Source organism: Staurois parvus, unplaced genomic scaffold, assembly GCF_062004578.1.
Source record: "Staurois parvus isolate SC_StPar_1 unplaced genomic scaffold, SC_StPar_1.0 ptg000058l, whole genome shotgun sequence".
Classification (NCBI taxonomy): Eukaryota; Metazoa; Chordata; class Amphibia; order Anura; family Ranidae; genus Staurois; species Staurois parvus.
The window spans coordinates 1,769,875-1,794,481 of NW_028317854.1; the positions used below are offsets into that span (position 1 = coordinate 1,769,875).

The window sequence follows — 24,607 nt, forward strand, 5'->3', positions numbered from 1 at the left end:
ATGTTGATTCACTCGATTTCCCCATCAACACTGCCTGTGGGAATGCCTCCCATAGCACTACTGTGTTCTGATGGTGGAGAGGGGGAGGTGCACGGGGAGCCTTCTCAGCCAGCAAAACACAGTAATTACTACTAGCGGCTGGCAGTTATTGCAAGTAAAAAAAATCCAACATTCTGGTTGTACCCAAGTTGACTGACTTGGGTACAATCAGCCTGCCCATATACAGATTTAATCTCAGCCGGTTCCAGCTGAACCGGCTGAATTTCGATCCATATATAGCCAGCTTTAAGAAGGACCAAGTGAGGAGAGGGTGGGAAGGAGGAGAAAATAAGTAAGTTCCCCTCCCCCACAGGTCACCTGATATCCACACAGCTCAAAGATGTAATGTCCATTGACTGAGTTGGGAAAAGAGGTACACAGGGAACCAAATTGTGAGGAATTTCTCATGGGTGTAGGAAGAGGTGGCCAACGCATTTTTCAATAATTATAGTCCCATTCCATTGAGTAATAACCTCAGAGAAAATGAAGGCTGGACATTTCCAATAAGCAGCTATAATTTGATTAATGGCATTAGAGATAAAGGTAATACATTTTTTATTCAAGTATAAGATGTCCGGAGGAGGTTTGTTCAATACTGCTTCAACTGGACCCTTGCATAGGTTAAAGCCTAGAATGTTCTATATCAAGGTATAAACTTGAATCCACAATCTTCTAGCAGTTGGACATGAACACCAAATGGCAACATTGTGCAATCCTGTTTGGAAGCACAATGTAGAGCACTGGGGTACATATTTGGTAAGATACCAGAGGAAGAGGACTTTATATGAATTCTCCAAAGCAAGAATATTAAAGTGTTACTAAACCCAGGACCTGAATTTACTATATTTGGTCTCCCACAGTACACACAACATGGAAATGCAATTATTTTAGTAATTATAAACTGCTAAATACCTTTTCTCATCAGCGGTTAGAGCAGTCTTGTGACTTCAGCTAAGCACTGGTTAAAGCTTGTAGGAGGAGTTTTCTTTCTGCTCTAGGAGGAAGCAAAACCCCTGAACTCTGTCTGGACAGTGCTAATTGACCCTGTGCTGATCACATGCACTCTCCCAAATAAAAAAAAAACCTCTCTAGCAATATACACTAAACTTCAGTCTGTCTTATCAAGAGATAAGATGTGGACATTTGAACAAGAGGAGAGGCAGAGAAAACAGGATCAAATGGCCATTTTACACAATGCAGAGGATTAACCTCTTAGGTTCCACAGTGAGTATAACAAGCATACTTTACTGCATATACAGACTGATTTTACTGTTGTGGGTTTAGTAACACGTTAAGTGAGCTTAAGCTGTTGAGGTCCATATTTCCATTCAAACCTCCTCTGGTAGATATTTCCCCTTTCCTCTTCCCATCAAAGTATATAATGTGCTTTTTTTTGGGTATGATTTAGAAGCTTGAATGGAGGCATGTATTAAGGAGATAAGGCCTTTCGAATATTATTATCACAAGGGGAGTTGTGGTTCGATGTGTTAGAGAGCAGTGTTATTTTAACGTCGAATTTCAATTTAATTTTAGTATTTTTGCTAAAATGCTATTTTCGTTTTAGTCGTACTTTAGTTATATGAATTATTTTAGGCTCCCTTCACACCAATGCATTTTTTAGTGCTTTTTGTAAAAACGCACTGCAGTCCATTTAACATGGTTTCCTATGGAACTTGTCCCATGTGCTTTTTTGACCTGCTGTGTATTTGGAAAGGGTCAGGGACTTTTTTAAAAGCAAAAAGCAATACCTTTGCTACAACAGAGTTCAATGGACAAGCCTCTGAAATGCATGACAGCGCGTTTTTGCCAAGTTTTGCATTTTTATTCTGCCCAGCAACAAAAAAAATTCCACTTTTCCAAATAAAAAAAAACAGAACAAAACGCAGTAAAAACGCATTAAAATTGCGTCAAAAGCAAACTGTGAAAGGCAATACAAAACGGACAAAAAGCAAACTGCATAGGTGTGAATGGAGCCTTAGTTTCAGTCGTATTTTAGTCAACTAAAATCATTTTAGTCAACTAAAATCTAATGGGTTTAGTTAAATTGTACTGCATTGTTTCTCTAGAACTTCCAAAATCATTATATACTCCAGGAGTAAAAATCGAACAACATGTTATTATTTATCGTATTAAGGTTTGAGCAAACTACATAGACACAGATTTAGCCATTATATAATATCTTTATAACTAAAACATCCCTCCCTTACATTTCTGTTCTGTTTTCGTTCATTGACGAAAATTTAATTAGTTTTTGTCAATTGACAAAAATCTGGTTTAATTTTCGTTTTGTCATTAGAAAAATGCCACTTACAAAAATTATGAGGAAAAGGTTTTTGTTGATGAAATAACACTGTTTAACCCTTTGAGGACCAAGGGACATATTTGTCCCATGTTTTTAATTGCGTGTATCATCTGATTAAGAATTTAAAACTCTTTTTTTTTTTTGTTTGAGTCACAATATTAGTTCTTATCAACAAACAACAAATGGATCTAGCTTTTTGCCAATTATTTCATGAAATGGCTTAGTTTGCAGCAACTGAAGTGTACGAACTTTAAAAACAAAAAAATTGATTCTTTTGGCATTCCAAAATTTTACGTTCCTCAAAGGGTTAACCACTTGCCTACCACCGGGCACTTATACCCCCTTCCTTACCAGGCCAATTTTCAGCTTTCAGCGCTGTCGCAATTTGAATGACAATTGCACGGTCATGCAAAGCTGTACCCATATGAAATTTGTGTAATTTTTTTCACACAAATAGTGTTTTCTTTTGGTGGTATTTACTCGTCGCTGGGTGTTTTATTTTTTGCGCTATAAACAAAAAAAAGCAAAAAATCGAAAAAAAAAAAAAAAGATTTTCTTTGTTTCTATTATAAAATTTTGCAAACCGGTAATTTTTCTCCTTCACTGATGTGCATTGATGAGGATGCACTGATAGGCAGCACTGATGATGCTGCACTGATATGCAGCTGCTGGGCACTGTTGGGTGGCACAGGTGGGTGGCACTGCTACGCACTGATGGGCACAGGAGGGTGGCACTGCTTGGCACTTTTGGGTGGCACTGCTGGGTACAGGTGGGTGGCACTGCCGGGCAGTGATCATCAGGACACTGATCATCAGTGCCCTGATGATCAGTGCCGATCTGTTTTCTGACAATTGCCGGTTATCAGCAGTACTTTCCTCAAGCTGTGACAGTTTGAGGAAAGTGCAGCCAGCAACCAGCAACTGCATTGGACACAGCTGATCATGTGGTAAAAGGCCGCTGTGATTGGCCTTTTACCACATCACGTGATCAGCTGTGTCCGTAGGACACAGAGATCACGGAGATCGCTGGGTGCGCACCGCTGGGGCGCACGGGAAGGCGCGTTCTGGGAGGACGTCATATGACTCCCTCCCAGAACTGGACAACCACGCTGTAGCTGTCATTCGGCTATAGCACAGTTGCCAGGTGGTTAAAGAGGAAGCAAAATGTTGTAGTTGCATATAGTGATATCATTCAGTATTGGGGGCTGCATGGGTCTCTTGAAAATATTTAAAGGGTTTATGACTATCTCTTTCATTATCTTAGTAGTACTGACCTCTCATTTAAGTGATTAAAAGAGAGAATTTGACCACAGAAGTAAATAAAGCAGAACTAATCCTTAAGTGTAAAAACTACAAGCAGGTAGCTCTACAGGTGCATCTCAATAAATTAGAATAACATCAAAAAGTTAATTTATTTCAGCAATTCAATTGAAAAAGTGAAACTCATATATTATATAGAGTCATTACACACAGAGTGATATATTTCAAGCAATTCTCTCTTTTAATTTTGATGATTATGGCTTAGAGTTAGTGAAAACCCAAAATTCAGTATCTCAAAAAGTTAGAATATTGTGAAAAAGTTCAATACTGTAGATTCATGTGTCACACTCTAATCAGCTAATTAACTCAAAACACCTGTAAAGGTTTCCTGAACCTTTTAATGGTCTATCAGTCTTTTTCAGTAAGTTACGCAATCATGGGGAAGACTGTCACTGACACCCTCCACAAGGAGGGTAAGTCACAAAAGGTCATTGCTAAAGAAGCTGGCTGTTCACAGAGTACTGTTTCCAAGCATATTAGTGGAAAGTTGAGTGAAAGTAAAAAGTGTGGTAGAAAAAGATGCACAAGCAACAGGGATAACTGCAGTCTTTGGAGGATTGTGAAGCAAAGGCCATTCACAAGGAGTGGACTACGACTACGGAGGAGGGGAGATTCACAAGGAGTGGACTACGGCTGGTGTCAGTGCTTCAAGAGCCACCACACACAGATGTATGCAGGACATGGGCTACAACTGTCGTATTCCTTGTGTCAAGCCACTCCTGAACCAGAGGCAACGTCAGAAGCGTCTTACCTGGACTAAGGAGAAAAAGGACTGGACTGTTGCTCAGTGGTCCAAAGTCCTCTTTTCGAATGAAAGTAAAATCAAGGTCCCAGAGGCTGTAGGAAGAGCGGAGAGGCACAGAATCCAAGTTGCATGAGGTCCAGAGTGAAGTTTCCAGAGTCAGTGATGATTTGGGGAGCCATGTCATCTGCTGGTATTGGTCCACTGTGTTTTATCAAGTCCAAAGTCAGTGCAGCCCTCTACAAGGAAATTCTAGAGCACTTTATGTTTCCCTCTGCTGACCAACTTTATGGAGATGCTGATTTCACTTTCCAGTGGGACTTGGCACCTGTCCACACTGCCGAAATTACCTATACCTGGTTTAATGATCATGGTATCACTGTGCTTGACTGGCCAACAAACTTGCCTGACCAAAACCCCATAGAGAATCTATGGGGTATTGTCAAGAGGAAGATGAAAGACACCGGACCCAAAAATGCAGACGAGCTGAAGACTGCTATAAAAGCAACCTGGGCTTCCATAACACCTCAGCAGTGCCACAGGCTGATCTCCTCCATGCCATGCCGCATTGATGCAGTAATTCATGCAAAAGGAGCCCCGATCAAGTACTGAGTACCATAATCATCAACATTTAAAGAAAGAAATGCTTGAAATATATCACTCTGTGTAATGAATCTATATAATATACTAGTTTCTCTTTTTGAATTGAATTACTGAAATAAATTAACTTTTTGATGGTTTTCTAATGTATTGAGATGCACCTGTATACACTATTTTGCCAAAAGTATTGGGCCGCCTGCCTTTACACACACATGAACTTTAATAGCATCCCAGTCTTAGTCCGTAGGGTTCCATGTTGAGTTGGCCCACCCTTTGCAGCTATAACAGCTTCAACTCTTCTGGGGAGGCTGTCCACAAGGTTTAGGAGTGTGTCTATGGGAATGTTTGACCATTCTTCTAGAAGCGCATTTGAGAGGTCATGCACTGATATCGGACAAGAAGGCCTGGCTCACAGTCTCCGCTTTAAATTATTCAAAGGTGTTCTATCGGGTTGAGGTCAGGACTCTGTGCAGGCCAGTCAAGTTCCTCCACCCCAAACTCGCTCATCCATGTCTTTATGCACCTTGCTTTGTGCATTGGTGTGCAGTCATGTTGGAAAAGGAAGGGTCCATCCCAAAACTGTTCCCACAAAGTTAGGAGCATGAAATTGTCCAAAATGTCTTGGTATGCTGACGCCTTATTAGTTCCCTTCACTAGAACTAAGAAGCCAAGCCCAACCCCTGAAAAACAACCCCACACCATAATCCCCCCTCCACCAAACTTTACACTTAGCACAATGCAATCAGGCAAGTACCGTTCTCCTGGCAACCACCAAACCCAGACATGTCCATCAGATTGTCAGACAGAGACAGAAAAGCATGATTCGTCACTCCAGAGAACACGTCCACTGCTCTAGAGTCCAGTGGCGGTGTACTTTACACCACTGAATCCAACACTTTGCATTGCACTTGGTGATGTAAATCTTGGATGCAGCTGTTCAGCCAAGGAAACACATTCCACAAAGTTTGGAGGTCTCTAGCTACTAACTCTGCACACAGTTGGTGACTTTTGTGCACTGTGCACTTCAGCATGCGCTGACCCTGGTCATTTTACGTGGTCTACCAATTCATGGCTGAATTGCTGTTCCCAGTTGCTTCCGCTTTGTTATAATACCACTAACAGTTGACCGTGGAATATTTAGTAGCAAGGAAATGTCACGGATGGACTTATTTCACAGGTGGCAGCCTATCATGGTACCACGCTTGAATGCACTGAGCTCCAGAGAGCGACCCATTCTTTCACAAATGTTTGTAGAAGCAGTCTGCATGCCTAGGTGCTTGATTTTATACACCCGTGACCATGGAGGTGATTGGAACACCTGAATCCTATGATTTGGTGGGGTGTCCCAATACTTTTGGCAATATAGTGTATTTGTGAAGAGACATGCTATGTCTCTTCTACAAGACACACTTACCTGCCTGCTCACAGTCTTCTACTGAATGTATGGGCTGTGCCAGAATGACTAATTCTCACAGGCATGTGTGGGACGACATCATCCCCCACCGGCTGACTGAAAACCTGACATTCAGAGGTAGCCTGGGAAGAAGATAACAGCGGCCAGCGAGGGATCTAACATCACATCACTGGAAAATGGAAGTGAGTATTATTATTTAGAGTTCAGTTCCTTTTCAAATGAGGGAATAGTGTTTTGTTTCTAGTAACAATTTACTTGGAATTGGTATGTTTTCGAATAAAGCATTATAAGGATCTGAGAATACCAACAATAACTAGAAAATTCCATTCTGCATTTATATACTGAGAAGAATTGTAAATGTTTATGTCAGCTAAACTCTACATATTTAAAAATGATAACAGCCATAAATATGTAACAAAAAAGAAGAATCATACCTGTATTAAAACTTTTCCAAGTGAAACAAATGGGGTACTCATTTCTGCCACAAAGAGGCAGCCTACAAAGAAATCTCCAATGTCTCTTCTTAAAAACTGTAAAATATAATAAGTAATTAGATTCATAGTGAATTAGGTTGACTTTTAACGATAATGGCTGACTGATAATTGCATCCAAATCCAACATTTTAGCAATGGAGGGAGGTGTATATCATCTGTAAGTAACTGTCACAACTTTCAAACAAGAGAAAGAAAGGAAAGGGGGAATAAGATACTTTATATACATTATAATAGAATCCTTCCAAACAAACTTAATAGACCTTTGACGGTACCACAATGAGTAATCTCATAATAAAAAATATCCAAAATTATATTAAAGCAATTCAAATTAAACATTAACCACTTCCCATCCGGCCCATGTACATAAACAGCTGGACGGGAGCAGTGCAGGAGCGGGTTGCTGTTCATAAACGGCGCCCGCATTTTCAGGTTGTGCGCGCTCCCTGGGCACGCGTGGCACCGCAATCTGGTGCCGGCTGTGTCTGGAAGTCCTGATCATGTGATCACTGATTGGCCAATCAGTGATCACATGAAGAGTAGTAAGCAAGATGTCACTTCTGACATTGCTTACTACATGTGAAATCTGTGAATGATCACAGAGATCACATGTTACAAGGCTATTCAGAACAGCCTTGTACCATGTGACAAGCTGTGACCAATGACAGCTCTCACAGTATTTCTCAATGGCTACAAGAATGAAGCCAGAGAGAAGGAGAAATGATTGCTACTACAGCCTTTATGGGTGTAAAAGCAATCAGTGTTTAAAAAAAAAATCTTCATCACCCCCCCCCCCCCCACAAGTAGTACAGTTGTCACAAACCATAAATAATAATATAAAAAAATAAAATAAAAATGTAAAAAAAAATTTTTTAAATGTTGGGAGTTATTATTACTGCCAGTGACACCAATGGGGGGAGGCATTATTATTGCGTCTTCTTACACCAATGTTGGAAGTTATTATTACTGCCACTGACACCAATGCTGGGGGTTATTATTGTATTCACTGACACCAATGGGAGGGGGGGGTGTTATTATTGTGTCCACTTACACCAATGTTGGAAGTTATTATTACTGACACCAATACTGGGGGTTATTATTGTATTCACTGTCACCAATGGGCGGAGGGCTTATTATTGTGTCCACTAATACCAATGTTGGGAGTTACTATTAATGCCACTGACACCAATGCTGGGGGTTATTATTACTACCACTGATACCAATGCTGGGGATATTATTGGGTCCACTGGCACCAATGTTGCAGGTTATTATTGTACTCACTGACACCGATAGGGGGGCATCGCTGCATCAACTGACATCAATGCTGGGGGTATTATTGGGTCCACTGGCACCAATGTTGAGGGTTATTATTGTACACACTGACATCAATAGGAGGGCATCATTGCATCAACTGACACCAATGCTAGGGGTTATTATTGCACTCACTAGGAGAGAGGAGGGGTTTTGCTGTCCTATATTGTTTTTGTTGCCCTGATCCAGAAGGGTAAGTAAGTGTTTTCACCCTAGGACAGGTGTGTTAATGGCATAATCACCAGGTGAAAAGCAAAGAAAAATTAATCTTGAAAAAAAAGAAAACTACTGCCGCCACCACATCTAAGCACTGGCAAGCTATAATATATTACATTTCTGTTTTGGGTGTAGATAACCTTTATGTGTCAGCTAAAAAAAATAAAATTGACTCCAAACCATTACAGTTTCCCTTTTTCAGTGCCACCTCCTAACTACCTGCCAATGTAAATCTTTTATGAGAGGTGTGGTGCTCAGTTGTAATGTTCAACCATTATCTGCATTGTCCTTGAAGAAAAGATATAACAAAACTGAAAATGCAAACATGGCAGGATACTCCAAATTTCAGAAGCCCTGTTCCTGCCCTACGCCACAGCTTGCATAAATACGGTCTAAACAGGATGGGATTTGGTTGCAGATATGTAACATACAGCAAAGACAGGGTCACTTAGGTCAACCCATTAAACACTGTACAATCATTTCAGCTTTCCTTGGCAAACTGGCCACTATAGCAATGTATTTACCTTAACAAGGCACTGAATTGTAACTAGATTGTCAGATCATGTGATCACAATATGACTTCAGTGACTTCTCAGGAAAAGTAATGGCCTTAAGATGACCATACAAAGTTAGACTGATCTGTCAGATTAAACCAGAACTTCACTCTCTAAATCACCATTGACTATTTTTTAATTTTATGCTGTTAGCATTAGTAAATAGATAGAAGAGTATATCATATTTTCTTGTTTTAAACTTTTTTTTTTTTTTACATTTCTTTAGTTACTTCCTAGTTTCCATGCCTAGGCAAATGATGCCAAACATACCAGGAGTCTTCAGGATGGGAGGAGGGGCTTTCTCAGCCTAGCACACCCTCCTGCCCCCATGCCTAGGGCCTGATGGATTCCAGGAAGTAAATGCTACCTGAATCATCGGACCTTACTCAAGATACCTACAGCCAAAAATGCTAGGGGTTCAAAGTGATTTCTCAGCAAAATAAAGCATGGAGACATGGGTGGATTGTCATGCTTAGATGCAGTGTAGTTCCACTTTAAAGTGTTACTAAACCCACAACAGTAAAATCAGTCTATATATGCAGTGAAGCATGCTTCTTATAATGTGGAACTTAAGGGGTTAATCCTCTGTATTGTGTAAAATGGGTATTTGATACTGTCTTCCCTGATCCTCCCCTTCTTCCAAGTTCCCCATTTCATCTCCTGATAAAACACAGCACATGCTCAGTACATGCTCAGTTTGGAGTGTACTGCTAGAGAGTTTTTTATTTTTCTTGGGCGAGTGCATGTGATCAGCACAGGGCCAATCAGCACTGTCCAGACAAAGGGTCAGGGGTTATGCAATCTCATAGGGCAGTGAGAGGAGAATGAAAAATACTTAAAGTGTTACTAAACCCACAACAGTAAAATCAGTCTGTACATGCAGTAAAGCATGCTTGTTATACTCACTGTGGAACCTAAGGGGTTAATCCTCTGCATTGTGTAAACATGCTGTGGGCTCCCTGTGGAAGCTGGAAAACACTGTAGTAGGCACCACTACTAAAGTGATTGCTGCTAGATTCCCAGTTCCCTGCCGAGCGGCTGACTTGCTTCTTACAGAACATAGAAGGTCCCCCTCTTTGCAGTGGCACCAATCAGAGAGCACTTTACATTTTCTCAATGAATGCAAAGTGTTCTCTGATTGGATGAAATGGACATTACCGCCCCGTCTCTCCTCCTCATCCAATCAGACCACCTTCCCCATCTCCACCTCCACTACTTCTGCATTGAGAAATTGCAGTGTTCTCTGAATGGCGCCTACACTGAACAAGAAACCTCCTGTGTTCACTGTACAGCAGGGCAGCTGCTCAGCACGAGACCAGGAAGTTAGTGGCAATCACTGTAGAAGCAGCGTCTACTTCAGTAACTTCCAACATACCCTAGGTTTACACCTAAGCATTTTCCGCAGCATTTTGCAGAAACGCACTACAGTCCATTTAACATGATTTCCTATGGGACACGTTCACATCTCCGCATTTTCACCCAATGCGTTTTTTGGAAAGGGTCAGGGACTTTTGTGAATGCAAAAATTTGTGTTTTTGGTTCTATATACTTCAATGGAAGCGCTGCAGAAAAGCATGTATTGTGTTTTTGCTACGTTTTGCATTTTAATCGGCCTAACAAGACCCCCCCCGTAAAATGCATTAAAACGCGGCAAAAACGCAAAAAGCACTGCAGAAATGGATCAAACACAAACTGCATAGCTGTGAACCTAGCCTTAAACAGGGATCCCACAGGTATGACATACACTGTACATAATTACATTGGTTCAAGCTGGACCAAAGTATCTACCTGAAAATTACCATATGTAAACTTCAGCTTTAAAATACATCTAAGCAGAAATTCCTACTACATACATAGTTGTTTGTAAATTTTGCTGATTTGACACATCAGATCAGAAACATACGTCTGTTTATGGCCAGAATAAGCTGAAAATATAAAGACGAATATAAAGAAGAAAAGATTTTACCAGTCCTATAGGAACAAGGATGGCCAAGATGGCTGTGTGATGAACCAGCATAAGGAAATCTTTCCGCAGTAAGCTGTTTATTGCAGCAGAAAAGTGATCTTTCCCATTTGATGTGCTTTTGTCTTGACATTTGTACCAGTGACGAAGATACATTGCATAGGTATCATATACCATGTAGGGGATTATAAACCAATTATAAGATGTAGCCAGCCAATGCCTAATGAGAAATGTGTAAAATTAGTATATCCATACTCCACCATCAACAGTCACAATAAAAGAAAGCTTTATACAAAATGCTTTATTATAGGAAGAAGATAGTTAAGGAATTCTTTGCACACTCCTGTTAAAGTGAACCTGTCATGGCACTCTAAAGCTGGCCATAGATGGGTTTTTTTTTCCATTCAGCCAGCAGGCTGAATGAAATAAAAAAAAAAAAAGATGAATGGATTCCTCCATCCACACAAGCAAGGCGGATGAAGAAATCTCCTCTGCAGTGGCATTGGGGATGATTTACTAAAGGCACATAGACTGTGAACTCTGCAAGTGCAGCTGCACTCACTTTCCCCAGAGCTTAGTGAATGCGGTGAAGCTCTGCTGATTTCCATCATCCAATCATACAAGCAAAAATGTATTTATTTATTTTTATTATAGGTACTTATATAGAGCTGTCAATTTACGCAGCGCTTTACATATATATTGTACATTCACATCAGTCCCTAACAGGGGCGGACTGACCATTTGGAAACTCGGGCACTGCCCGAGGTCAGTAGGGGGCCCCATGAGATGCCCCTGGTACCTTTTTCATAGACTTTTTTGAGTTTGGGCAAGGACACAGGGGCCCCATGATCCCCTATTGCCTAGGGGCCCCATGAGTTTTCAGTCCGCCCCTGGTCCCTAACCCTCAAAGGGCATACAATCTAAGGTCCCGAACTTACATTCCTACATACTAGGGCCAACTTAGACAGGATCCAATCAACTTACCAGCATGTCTTTGAAGTGTGGGAGGAAACTCTAGTACCCGGAGGAAACCCACGTAGGCACAGGGAGAACATGCAAACTCAAAGCAGGTGGTGCCGTGGTTGGGATTCGAACCAACTATCCTAGTACTGCCATGCAGAAGTGCTAACCATTTAGCCACTGTGCTGCCCATATAATGCAGGTTTTTTCCTTGCACCTGATTGGCTATTCTTTACAAAGTCAAGCTTCACCACATTCACTAAGCCTTGGGGAAAATGAGTGAAACTGCACTTACAAAGTGTACAATCTATTTGGCTTTAGTAACTCAATACCATTGCATTCTGGCACCAGGACTCTCTGCTGTCAGAAAACAATGACTAGCAGCTGCAGCTGCTGATCGACAAAAGTTATCCGACGTTCCTGTTTGACAGAAGTTGATCTAACATTCGACTTAAGTTAAACGGGATGCCAACACATGGACTGAAATTCAGCCTGTCCCTACTGAACTGGCTGAATTTCGATCCATCTTAGATTGTAAGCTCCAAGGAGCAGGGCCCTCCTAACCCTCTTGTATTGAACTGTATTGTTGCTGTATTGTCTCCCTTTAGATTGTAAAGTGCTGAGCAAACTGTTGGCACTATATAAATCCTGTATAATAATAATAATAACTTATTGCCAGCTTAATGTTTCTAAAAATACACAGAAAGCATAAATGCTACAAAGTATACTACCATTCTGTGTGCAGTCTCAATGTGTCTTTTTTTAATTCTTCAGAACTAGTGATCAAAAAAAATTTGGTGGCAGGGGGTACTTATATAAGATGACTGCAAAATGAGCAAACACTATAGACAAGAGGGAAAGCAAATAGAATTCTAGAGGGATCACCAGTAGGGGAAAGGAGGTGCTGATTCCTCTATATGGAGCTGTGTCCCTCTTCACCACCACCACCTATATGATTGCTTTCCAATCAGCATGTTGATGTTACTTTAAGTATATGTATGTATTTAAGTATGTTTTCCTTGATATTAGGCTGACAAAAAATATCTGCCTTTGCTTAGTCCCCAACATCCTAGTTGGGCATAACAGCAAGGCATCTGTGACATACTGGGGAAGATATAACATCAATGAGGACAAAGCCTATGTAGCCTGGAGAAATAAAAAAGGATTATTCCAGTTTCCTCCCACACGCCAAAGACATGCTGTTAGGTCCATTCGTTTCTGCCTAAATTGGCCTTAGTACACTGCTCAAAACAATTAAAGGAACACTGAAAACACACAGATCTCAAAGGGGAAAAATATCATGCTGGATATCTATACTGATATGGACTGGGTAATGTGTTAGGAATGTAAGGATGCTCCATCGTTTGATGGAAATGACAATTATCAACCTACAGAGGACTGAATTCAAAGACACCCCGAAAATCAAAGTGAAAAAATGATGCAGCAGGCTAGTCCATTTTGCTGAAGTTTCATTGCAGCAACTCAAAATGGTCCTCAGTAGTTTGTATGGCCCCCACGTGCTTGTATGCATGCCTGACAATGTCAGGGCATGCTTCTAATGAGATGACGGATGGTGTCCTGGGGTATTTCCCTCCAGATCTGGACCAGGGCATCACTGTGCTCTTGGACAGAGTGAGGTGCAACCTGGCGGTATCAGATGAACCGAAACATGATATCCCAGAGGTGTTCTTTTTAGATTTAGGTCAGGCAAGCATGGGGGCCATTCAATGGTATCAATTCTTTCATCCTCCAGGAACTGTCTGCATAGTCTCGCCACATGAGGCCGGACATTGTCATACACCAGGTGGAACCCAGGACCCACTACACCAGTGTAGGGTCTGACAATGGTTCCAAGGATTTCATCCCGATACCTAATGGTAGTCTGGGTGCCATTGTCTAGCCTGTAGAGGTCTGTGCGTCCCTCCATGGATATGCCTCCTCAGACCATCACTGACCCACCACCAAAACGGTCGTGCTGAACAATATTACAGGACCTTCTATGGCCATGTCCAGCTCTCCTAGAGTAACTCCCTATCTCCTGGAATCTCCTCCATGCTCTTGAGACTGTGCTGGGAGACACAGCAAATCTTCTGGCAATGGTACATATTGATGTGCCATCCTGGAAGAGTTGGACTGCCTGTGCAACCTCTGTAGGGTCCAGGTATCGCCTCATGCTACCTGTAGTGACACTGACCCTAGCCAAATGCAAAACTAGTGAAAAACAGTCAAAAAGATGAGTAGGGAAAAAAATGTCAGTGACCTCCACCTGTAAAACCATTCCTGTTTTGGGGGTCGTCTCATTGTTGCCCATCTAGTGCACCTGTTCTTAATTTCATTAACACCAAAGCAGCTGAAACTGATTAGTAACCCCCTCTGCTAATTAACTGACCAGATCAATATCTCAGGAGTTTAAATGACTTGATGCTATACTCTGATTAAAAAGAGTAAAAGAATTTTTGTGAGTAGTGTATGTGTATATATGCATGTGAATCATGGACCTTGGATTGGAAGCTCCTTGAGGGCAAGGAATGATGTGATTTCCAATATACATAAAAATCTCTGCATAAATTGTCAGCACTATATAAACCTGTAATAAACAAATAAATAACTGTGCCTTTAAATACTGGCACCAGGCACCAGAGGCATTATGGTCTCCACCCTTATCAGCCTCTTTATATATATACAAATCCCTTGTGATGTCACTACTTTGCTGTCATTTACTCTTGTGTATACTGAAAGTATAATTAACGTGCAAACAACATCTGAAAATTAATTTTAGAATCACCATTTTGACGTTTGACATAACATATATGACAGTAATTACATACCTGTTAAAATGATTCGTAAGCAAGATTAAGCTGATGAAACTTTGTCAATACATTAAGAATCATTTCAGTGGAATGTAATCATGAATTGCATATCATTTTTGCTGACCTCATTTCTGGAATGAATACCCCCATCAAGACATTAAGTGGGACCAACAAAACAACAACAACATGTAACACAAGAATGTATGATGCTGCCTCATCTTCTTATCTATTTGTCATCCGCTAGCCTGTTCATTTCATTAGAATTCAGGCTGTGTATCACGATTTGATGTTACTCACCTGGTGCTACAAAGAATCATGGCGCTACACATCCGAGTTTTCATGTGAAACAAAAGAATGTTAGGCTAAGTGCACATATCTGCCCTCTCTTATCCTGCCTTTGTTATAATTTGGGGCAATGTTGGTAAAGAAATAGAGTGGAGACATAACAAAAGGCAGGATGCACAGAGAATATGACCCCATGTCTGGATAGCTAAGAGGGATCAAAGGAAAAACCTAACAATGTAGAAGTAGATAGGATGGAGGAAGCTCATCTGCACTATTAACAAATACAAAACCTAGAAAATAGAAATACGCAGAAAAATGACAAAAAAAAGGGACATAGAAGGAAACAAAGACAACTAATGCAGGCCATAGACGGTTCGAAAATCGGCCGATTTTTCCAACGATAAATGAAAAATCGGTCATTCGTTCGGCCGACGTTACCACTGAGTAAAAAAATCGGCTGACTAAATCATAAAGTTCACCCCATAACTTCTGTCCCTTGCAGGTCGCCGCTCATGCGCCAATTTTTTATCGTTAAAACAATCGGCCGATTTTGCCATCATTGCTGGGAAAATCGTCCGATCGTCCAAATCAGCCGCAAATTTTCAAACATGACCGAAAATCTCAAAGTGCAAAAAACCTGAAAAACAGCCGACCAATTAACCCACTAACAGTGCGAAAATCGCCCGATTTTTTTTTCAGACGATTTTCTAACCGTCTATGGCCGGCATAAGGATGGATATGACTTGAGAGGATTAGTACTCCTTAAGATAATTGAGATCATCTCTGAACAGCCAAATACTCAGCAGATGTGTAAAGTGAACATTACTGGATTCTTCAGCCTAGTACACACTATAAGAAAATCAGACGGCTGACCATCCGATTTTCCATGAAAGTGCATACACAGATTCAGAATACTTTATTAATCCCAAAGGGAAATTATTAAGATACAGTTACATTCATCAAAGACAGCACAAGATCACAATAACGAACCAAAACAAGACACAATGACAGAATAAAATACCAATAACACCAATTAGTACCAAATAAAACAAAATTAAAACTATACTCTAACAAACCATCCATCCAATTAAATTACTATATAGAATAAATAACACAGATTGAAAAATAACAGAAAATCAAACTACCAAAATGTAAATAGTCCACCACTTTCTCTAGCATTACCCAAAATTATAACTAACCTAATACCAACATACTATACAAACTATATAAAAATCCAGATTATAAACCAGATTCAATCCTCATATCCAGCACATACAGAGAAGGAATATATAACTTGATGGCCAGAGGTAAAAATTATTTCATGATGTAGTCAGAATGGTACTGACTCAGCTGACAAAGGCAAATATATGCAAATGTAGCTATGTACTAGCGTAGTAGAAAAGGAAGTGTAGGGCCGTGCTTTGCTTCTGATCATGCACTGTTTTTTTTTTTTTTTTCTATTCGATTATTTCCATACAATTACTGTACACATTGCATGAAAATCATGCTTTCATCCTTAGTTTCTGTCATCTGCAAAGTCGGAACGGTTGTCAAAAGCACTATACTAATGATCAGATAATCGGCCGATCGTTCCTCGTACAGAAATTTATTTGCGATATTTTTATCATGTGTACGGGCCATAAGGAAGTCACATTAACAAAAAAAACCTGTCAAGAAAGGAAAAAAATGGCCTTGTTAGCTTCCTTCAAAAATGCTTTTTCCCTGGCTGTCATTGCCTTCATACTTTGTCACACTGGACCTGGAACATACAGGTGAAACTCGAAAAATTAGAATATCGTGCAAAAGTTCATTTATTTCAGTAATGCAACTTAAAAGGTGAAACTAATATATGAGATAGACTCATTACATGCAAAGCAAGATAGTTCAAGCCGTGATTTGTCATAATTGTGATGATTATGGCTTACAGCTCATGAAACCCCAAATCCACAATCTCAGAAAATTAGAATATTACATGCAATCAATAAAACAAGGATTGTACATAGAACAATATTGGACCACTGAAAAGTATAAGTATGCATATGTACTCAGTACTTGATTTGGGCTCCTTTTGCAGCAAGTACTGCCTCAATGCGGCGTGGCATGGAAGCTATCAGCCTGTGGCACTACTGAGGTGTTATGGAAGACCAGGATGCTTCAATGGAGGCCTTCAGCTCTTCTGCATTGTTCGGTCTCATGTCTCATCTTTCTCTTGGCAATGCCCCATAGATTCTCTATGGGGTTCAGGTCAGGCGAGTTTGCTGTCCAATCAAGCACAGTAATCCCACGGTCATTGAACCAGGTTTTGGTGCTTTTGGCAGGTGCCAAGTCCTGGTGGAAAATGAAGTCAGCATCCCCATAAAGCTCGTCTGTGGGAGGAAGCATGAAGTGCTCCAAAATCTCCTGGTAGATGACTGCGTTGACCCTGGACTTAATGAAGCACAGTGGACCAACACTAGCAGATGACATGTCTCCCCAAATCAACACAGACTGTGGAAACTTCACACTGGACTTCAAGTATCTTGCAGAGTGTGCCTCTCCATTCTTCCTCCATACTCTGGGTCCTTGGTTTCCAAATGAGATGCAAAAGTTGCTCTCATCAGAAAAGAGGACTTTGGACCACTGAGCAACAAACCAGGTCTGTTTTTCTTTAGCCCAGGTAAGACGCTTCTGACGTTTGTTGTTCAGAAGCAGCTTGACAAGAGGAATACGACATTTGAAGCCCATGTCCAGGATCCGTCTGTGTGTGGTGGCTCTTGATGCACTGACTCCAGCCTCAGTCCACTCCTTGTGAAAGTCCCCAACACTTTTGAATGGCTTTTTCCTGACAATCCTCTCCAAGCTGCGGTCATCCCTGCTGCTTGTGCACCTTTTTGTTCCACACTTTTCCCTTCCACAACTTTCTATTAATGTGCTTTGATGCAGCACTTTGGGAACATCCAACTTTTGCAATTACCTTTTGAGGCTTTCCCTCCTTATGGAGGGTGTCAGTGATGGTTTTCTGCACAACTGTCAGGTCAGCAGTCTTTCCCATGATTGTGATTCCTACTGAACCAGACTGAGAGACTATTTAAAGGCTCAGGAACCCTTTGCAGGTGTTATGGCTTAATTAGCTGATTAGAGTGGGACACTTTGAGCCTAGAATATTGCACCTTTTCACAATATTCTGATTTTCTGATATTGTGGATTTGGGGTTTTCATGAGCTGTAAGCCATAATCATCACACTTATGACAAACCACGGCTTGAACTATCTTGCTTTGCATGTAATGAGTCTATCTCATTGTCAGGAATGGACTGGCCAACAATGGTGGGACTCACCTGCCTTTTTATCTGCAGTACCAGAGCTGGCCAGCGGGTGCTCCCAGCAATCAGAGACTCAACCTTTCAGCCAGCTAACACCTGGAACTGATTATACTGGTGTATTTAAGGGATGGCCAGACCTGCAGACTCTGCCTTGGTGTTGTGTTTGTCCTGGGCCCTGTATCTGTCCTGCATCCTGTTTCTGTTCCTTTGCTGACCCTGCCTGATCTGAACCACTGCTGACTTCTCCTGCTCTGATCCCGGCTCGCTCCTGACCATCCCTCTGCCTGACCCTCTGTACCACGCTGCTTGCTACCTGTTCTGATCCCTGGCTTGTGACCCTGACCATCCCTCTGCCTGACCCTCTGTACTACGCTGCTTGCTACCTGCTGAACCTGGCCTGTGACCCCGACCAATCTCCGCTTGCTCCCCCTGTACCTACCTGCCCTATTGATATTGACCCGGCCTGCCTGACGACGCTTGCTTGTATGTACTGTTATCTGTGGGTGGTTGGTTTGGTTTGCTTGCACTGTATTATGTTTTAGTATTGCACTGCGTTTATGTTTGTATTGTTAGGGTTAATAAATATTGTTTATCACATATCTGAAGTCTGCGTTTCCCTGCGTCAGTCACACACCTCTGGTCATACCCGGGAGCCCTGACACTCATATATTAGTTTACCCTTTTAAGTTACATTACTGAAATAAATGAACTTTTGCATGATATTCTAATTTTTCGGTTTCACCTGTATATGGTACGGAGAGCAGTTCTGACTGCAATTGTTGAACACTTAACCTAGATTAGTAACTTTTAAAGCACTGTAGCCAAAGGATCCACATCCAGGAAACTATCATTTTTAGAATGTCTAAATTACATATTTATAAAAAGTGAATCTGACATTCATTAAACATTCGATGCAGGTGAATCTTTAAGGTGTATGTCTTTTAAATGATAGTTGCAAATTCACCACCAGTGCATAATTGGTGAAAGTCACATTCAGTATTTTAAAAATACGCCTCTAAGTGTCCCATGTATTTTTTTGGTTCAACTGATTTGTTTATTGCTATTCTGAGGGCTTGAAAGTACATATACATTTTACATTACCTCTTATTCTGTGTTATGTTTTTGGCCTTTTGCACACTGCTTCCTGAAAATGCTCAGTTTTCAGGCATACAGTTTTTTTTTTTACTGATCTAAATGCAGCCCTTTGTTTTCAATGTGCCTGTAAAGATGCTCTGTGTATTGATCAGTAAAACAATAATACAGAAATCTGAGTTGCCGGTCAGTTTTTTTGCGTTTACAGTGCATCCAGAAAGTATTCACAGCGCTTAACTTTTGGCACATTTTGTTATTTTACAGCCTTATTCCAAAATGGATTAAATTCATTTTTCCCCTCAACATTCTACAAACGATAACCACATAATGTCAATGTGAAAGAAGTTTGTTTTGAAATCTTTGCAATTTGTTAAAAATGAAAAAAATACCACATGTACACAAGTATTCACAGCCTTTGCCATGACACTCAAAATTGAGCTCTGGTGCATCCTGTTCCCACTGATCATCCTTGAGATGTTTCCACAACTTGATTGGAGTCCACCTGTGGGAAATTCAGTTGATTGGACATGATTAGGAAAGGCATACACCTGTCTATATAAGGTCCAACAGTTAACAATGCATGTCAGAGCACAAACCAAGCCATGAACTCCAAGGAATTGTCTGTAGACCTCCGAGACAGAATTGTACCAAGGCACAGATCTGGGGAAGGGTACAGAAAAATTTCTACAGCATTGAAGGTCCCAATGAGCACAGTGACCTCCATCATCCGTAAATGGAAGAAGTTTGGAACCACCAGGAATCCTCCTAGAGCGGGCCGCCCGGCCAAAATGAGCGATCGAGGGAGAAGGGCCTTAGCCAGGGAGGTAACCAAGCACCTGATAGTCACTCTAAAAGAGTGAAGTACTGCAAAGAAGAATGGGAGAAATTGCCCAAAAATAGGTGTGCCAAGCTTGTAGCATCATACTGAAAACAACTTGAGGCTGTAATTGGTGCTAAAGTTGCTTCAACAAAGTATTGACCAAAGGCTGTGAATACTTATGTACATGTGTTTTTTTTTTTCGTTTTTTATTTTTAATAAATTGCAAAGATTTCGAAATTAACTTTTCACGTTGTCATTATGGGGTGTTGTTTGTAGAATGTTGAGGGAAAAAATTAATTCAATCCATTTTGGAATAAGGCTGTAACATAACAAAATGTAGCAAAAGTTAAGCGCTGTGAATACTTTCTGGAAGCACTGTATGTGCAAAAATGCCATGCTTCCTGCTTATGTGTGCATACTCACAAATATGCGTAAATACTCACAAGTGATATACAGCCCATCCTAGCATTTTTTCCTGCCAGGAATGTCTGATGCTCATACATCAGTACAGTGTGCAAGAGACCTTTAACTCCTTGGCGCCGACTATAGGCAAATATGAGGCCTTTCAGTGGCTAGGCCTTGATGCCAAGAGACTACATATTTGAGTACCCAAAGTAAATAAACATGTGCCTAGAGTGCGTGCCTTGCATGCTCCTGGCACATTTACCAGCGCCTCATGGATAGGTCCTGATTGCTGCTTGCAGCTTTCCAATCATGTAACCGCTGTGACAGCCAGTCATGGTGGTCACATGATCCTGAAGCCTGCCTTAAAGGGCGGGGAGGCGCCAGAATCAAGGGGTTAATATAGGAATATTAAATGGAGTGTGTGACATTTGTTTATGGTGTAGCATTTGGGAAAACTTTTCCTTTTGTTTAGCCCTCACAGTACAGAAAATGCAAAATGTCCAGCGTTGAGACTCACAGTTCCAGCTGGAGACCACTGATCACAGCAAGCCACTCACTTGGTACCTTGTCCATTGAGAAAATGTTTTGCAGTCTTTTCGCAGAATGTTCTGTGATTGGAGGAGATATGGATGAATGTTACAATCTTGTCTTTTCCAATCACAAAATGCCTTGCATTCTGTGAAAAGAATGCAAGACATTTTCTCAGCGGATGAGGAGCTGAGAAAGCAGGAAGTAAACAAGCTTTAAAAAATGTCCCCACTAACCACTGTGGTTGGAGGCACCGGGGAGCAATTCATCCTCAAAGTTAAAAAAAAAAACACCATGGCTTTCTCCCAGTAGTTTGTTTTGCTTCTATTACCCCACAATCTTCCAGCCTGTTATCTATGGTAGATGAAAAGTAGGTGCACAGTAAAAGGATGGAGCGGAGAAGCTGAGCTTCCAAGAGAACAACTTGAATTACTTCAGTCCTTCTGCTGTGAGGATGAATTGCTCCTCAGCACATACAATTACATAGGGTTGTGTTTTGCAACCTTTTTTTTAGTCATGGCACCTTTAGAATTGTGCAAAAACTCATGGTACACCAGTCTGAGGGCTTCACACATGGACTCTTTTGCACACTACCACAAATTGTGTTTTTTATTCGGCACTTGCTGTCATGATGGTGCCATACGCCAAAATTCCCTCCCCCCAAATCTCCTCCTAACACAAATTCTGTTCCTCCTCCCCCCTCCTAGCACAAAATCTCTCATCCCACTGCATTCCTCATCACTACAGGAGTAATGACAGCAGCAGCGAGGAGGAGAGAGCCAGGAGGAGGTGTGGTCTGTGTTCTCCCTCCTGTCTGTATACCGGAGTTAACATAGATCTTAGGGACACCTTTGAGCAAAAGTATGTCATGAAAGGATACACACTCAGTTACATGGACTGTAATGAATAAATAAGCCAAAAAATATTGCTTAAATTTCACCTTCTACTTTTCCTTTACACTGTATTTTCAAAAAAATATAGCAGAATTGTAGAGGCTGAAGATTCAGTATGCTCTAATACATGTGGTAGTTAAATAATACATTTTATTTATCATTTAAGTCATCAGATCTACAATGGGGTAAATAATGCTATAATCCCCTGCAGATTTTGTAAGTTTGCCCACTTACAAAGAAATGAAGGGTCTACAATTTTTATCATAGGAGTATTTTAAATGATAGAGACAGAATATCAACCAAAAATCCAAAAAAACACATGAAAAAATTTTATACATTGAGTTGCAGTTCAGTGAGTAAAATAAGTATTTGATCCCCTACCAACCAACAATAATTCTGGCTCCCATAGACTGGCTATGTGCTCATGTGGCACACAGATTAGTCCTGTCAATGTAAGAAGGTGCTCCTAAAGACAACTTGTTATGTGTATAAAAGACACCTGTCCACAGAATGCCTTTTTTGGGCACCACCATGGGCAAGACCAAAGAGCTGTCAAAGGATGTCAGAAACAAGAATGTAGACCTGCACAAGGCTGGAATGGGCTACAAGACCATCAGCAAGAAGCTTGGTAAGAAGGAGACAACTGTTGGAGAGATTGTTCGCAAATTGAAGAAATACAAAATAACCATCAATTGCCCTCTGTCTGGAGCTCCATGCAAGATTTCGCCTCATGGAGTAAGGATGATCATGACAAAAGTAAGGGATTAGCTCAGAACTACACTACCCAGAATGATCTCAAGGCAGTTGGGACCACAGTCACCAAACAAACCACTGGTAACAAAATACGCCGCCATGGACTTAAATCCTTCAGCACCCACAAGGTCCGCCTCCTCAAGAAGGCACATGAACAGGCCCATCTGAAGTTTGCCAATTAACATCTAAATGATTCAGAGAAGGATTGAGAGAAATTTCTGTGGTCAGATGAGACCAAAATTTAGCTCTTTGGCATTAACTCGACTTGCCCTGTTTGGAGGAAGAAAAATGCTGACTATGACCCTAAGAGCACCATCCCTACAGTCAAGCACGGAGGTGGAAGCACGGAGCAGGTGTTTCTCCTCTTAAAGTACAGGCCGACTTTGCAGCATTGAGAGGCCAATGGACAGGACCATGTATCGTAAAATCTTGGAAGAGAACCTTCTTCAGTCAGCCAGAACACTGAAGATGGGTCGTGGATGGGTCTTCCAGCATGACAATGACCCAAAACAAACCGCCAAGGCAGCAAAGGAGTGGCTCAAGAAGAAGCACATTAAGGTTATGGAGTGCCTAGCCAGTCTCCAGACCTTAATCCTATAGAAAATTTATGGAGGGAGCTGAAATGTCGAGTTGCCAAGCGACAGCCAAGAAACCTGAAGGATTTAGAGAAGATCTGTAAAGAAGAGTGGACCAAAATCCTTCCTGAAATGTGTGCAAACCTGGTAACCAACTACAAGAACCATCTTACCTCTGTGCTTGCCAACAAGAATTTCTCCACCAAGTACTAAGTCATGTTTTGCTTGGGGATCAAATACTTCTTTTACTCACTGAACTGCAACTCAATTTATAACATTTGTATCGTATGTTTTTTCTGGATTTTGGTTTATATTCTGTCTCTACCATTTAAAATACACCTGTGATAAAAGTTGTAGACCCTTCATTTCTTTGAAAGTGGACAAACTTACGAAATCTTCAGGGGATCGAATCATTTTTTTCCCCACTGTAACAAGAAAAAGGGACAAATGAGGAGGAAAGACAGACAGGAACAGTTGAGAGATTACAGCACTATATAGTGAATGTCAATGATTGTTTAAAGCTCAGATACAACAACCATTTTAACATATATAAATGTGGGTACATTTACAATTTTTACCTTTTGTAGCAATACTTTAGGTACACTTGAATATGTATGTGGCTGTCTAGAGATATTGCTTTTAATCCTCATGACAGTTCCATTCGGTTTAATCACACTGTATCATGTATCCTATGTTTTGTTTTGGATGGATTGGAATAGGGTGCAATTCCCATAGGTGACATCTACCCCCACGCTTGGCAAAGTCATGACAAACAGTGGATTTTGGAGGCCAGGCTCCATCAATCAGCAGTAAATGTGTGTTTTTCCTAAAGACTAATTTCATTAACTCAAGTAACAATTAATATCACTATTGTTGACTCAATTACCTGTCAAATTTCACATCTTTGCAGGATGTAATAACAATGACTCCAGAAACAGCAGCAAGAACCCCTTGAACAGAGGAAACTATTCTGAAATGTAAAGAAAGGACAAAAGTTAGTGAAATAAAGGAGTACATTTGCACTTTAATTCGGCTATGGTACCCAACACGATAGTCTCATTGTGCTATCCAATCGATTCCAGTTGAATTGAAAAACCTCTGTACATGTTTTTTTGGCTGACCACTCCCAACACTTCTCTTGTAAGGCAATGGTGTCAGAGCCTACATAATAGATATTGTAACCATGCATGCTGGAGTGATTTAAACAAGTGTTTTTATGTCACAGTGGTTCCA

General features: G+C 40.9%; 1 protein-coding gene across 1 annotated transcript in view; it reads right to left on the reverse strand.

Annotated features, from left to right (window-relative positions):
* Nucleotides 1–24,607, reverse strand: part of TLCD3A (TLC domain containing 3A) — a 75,951-nt gene that overhangs the window by 11,350 nt on the left and 39,994 nt on the right. The window contains exons 2-4 of the mRNA XM_089668451.1: nucleotides 24,261–24,344; nucleotides 10,956–11,172; nucleotides 6,852–6,947 (exon numbers count right to left, since the gene is read on the reverse strand). Coding sequence (XP_089524577.1) covers nucleotides 6,852–6,947; nucleotides 10,956–11,172; nucleotides 24,261–24,344 — 397 coding nt within the window. The remainder of the gene's footprint in view (nucleotides 1–6,851; nucleotides 6,948–10,955; nucleotides 11,173–24,260; nucleotides 24,345–24,607) is intronic.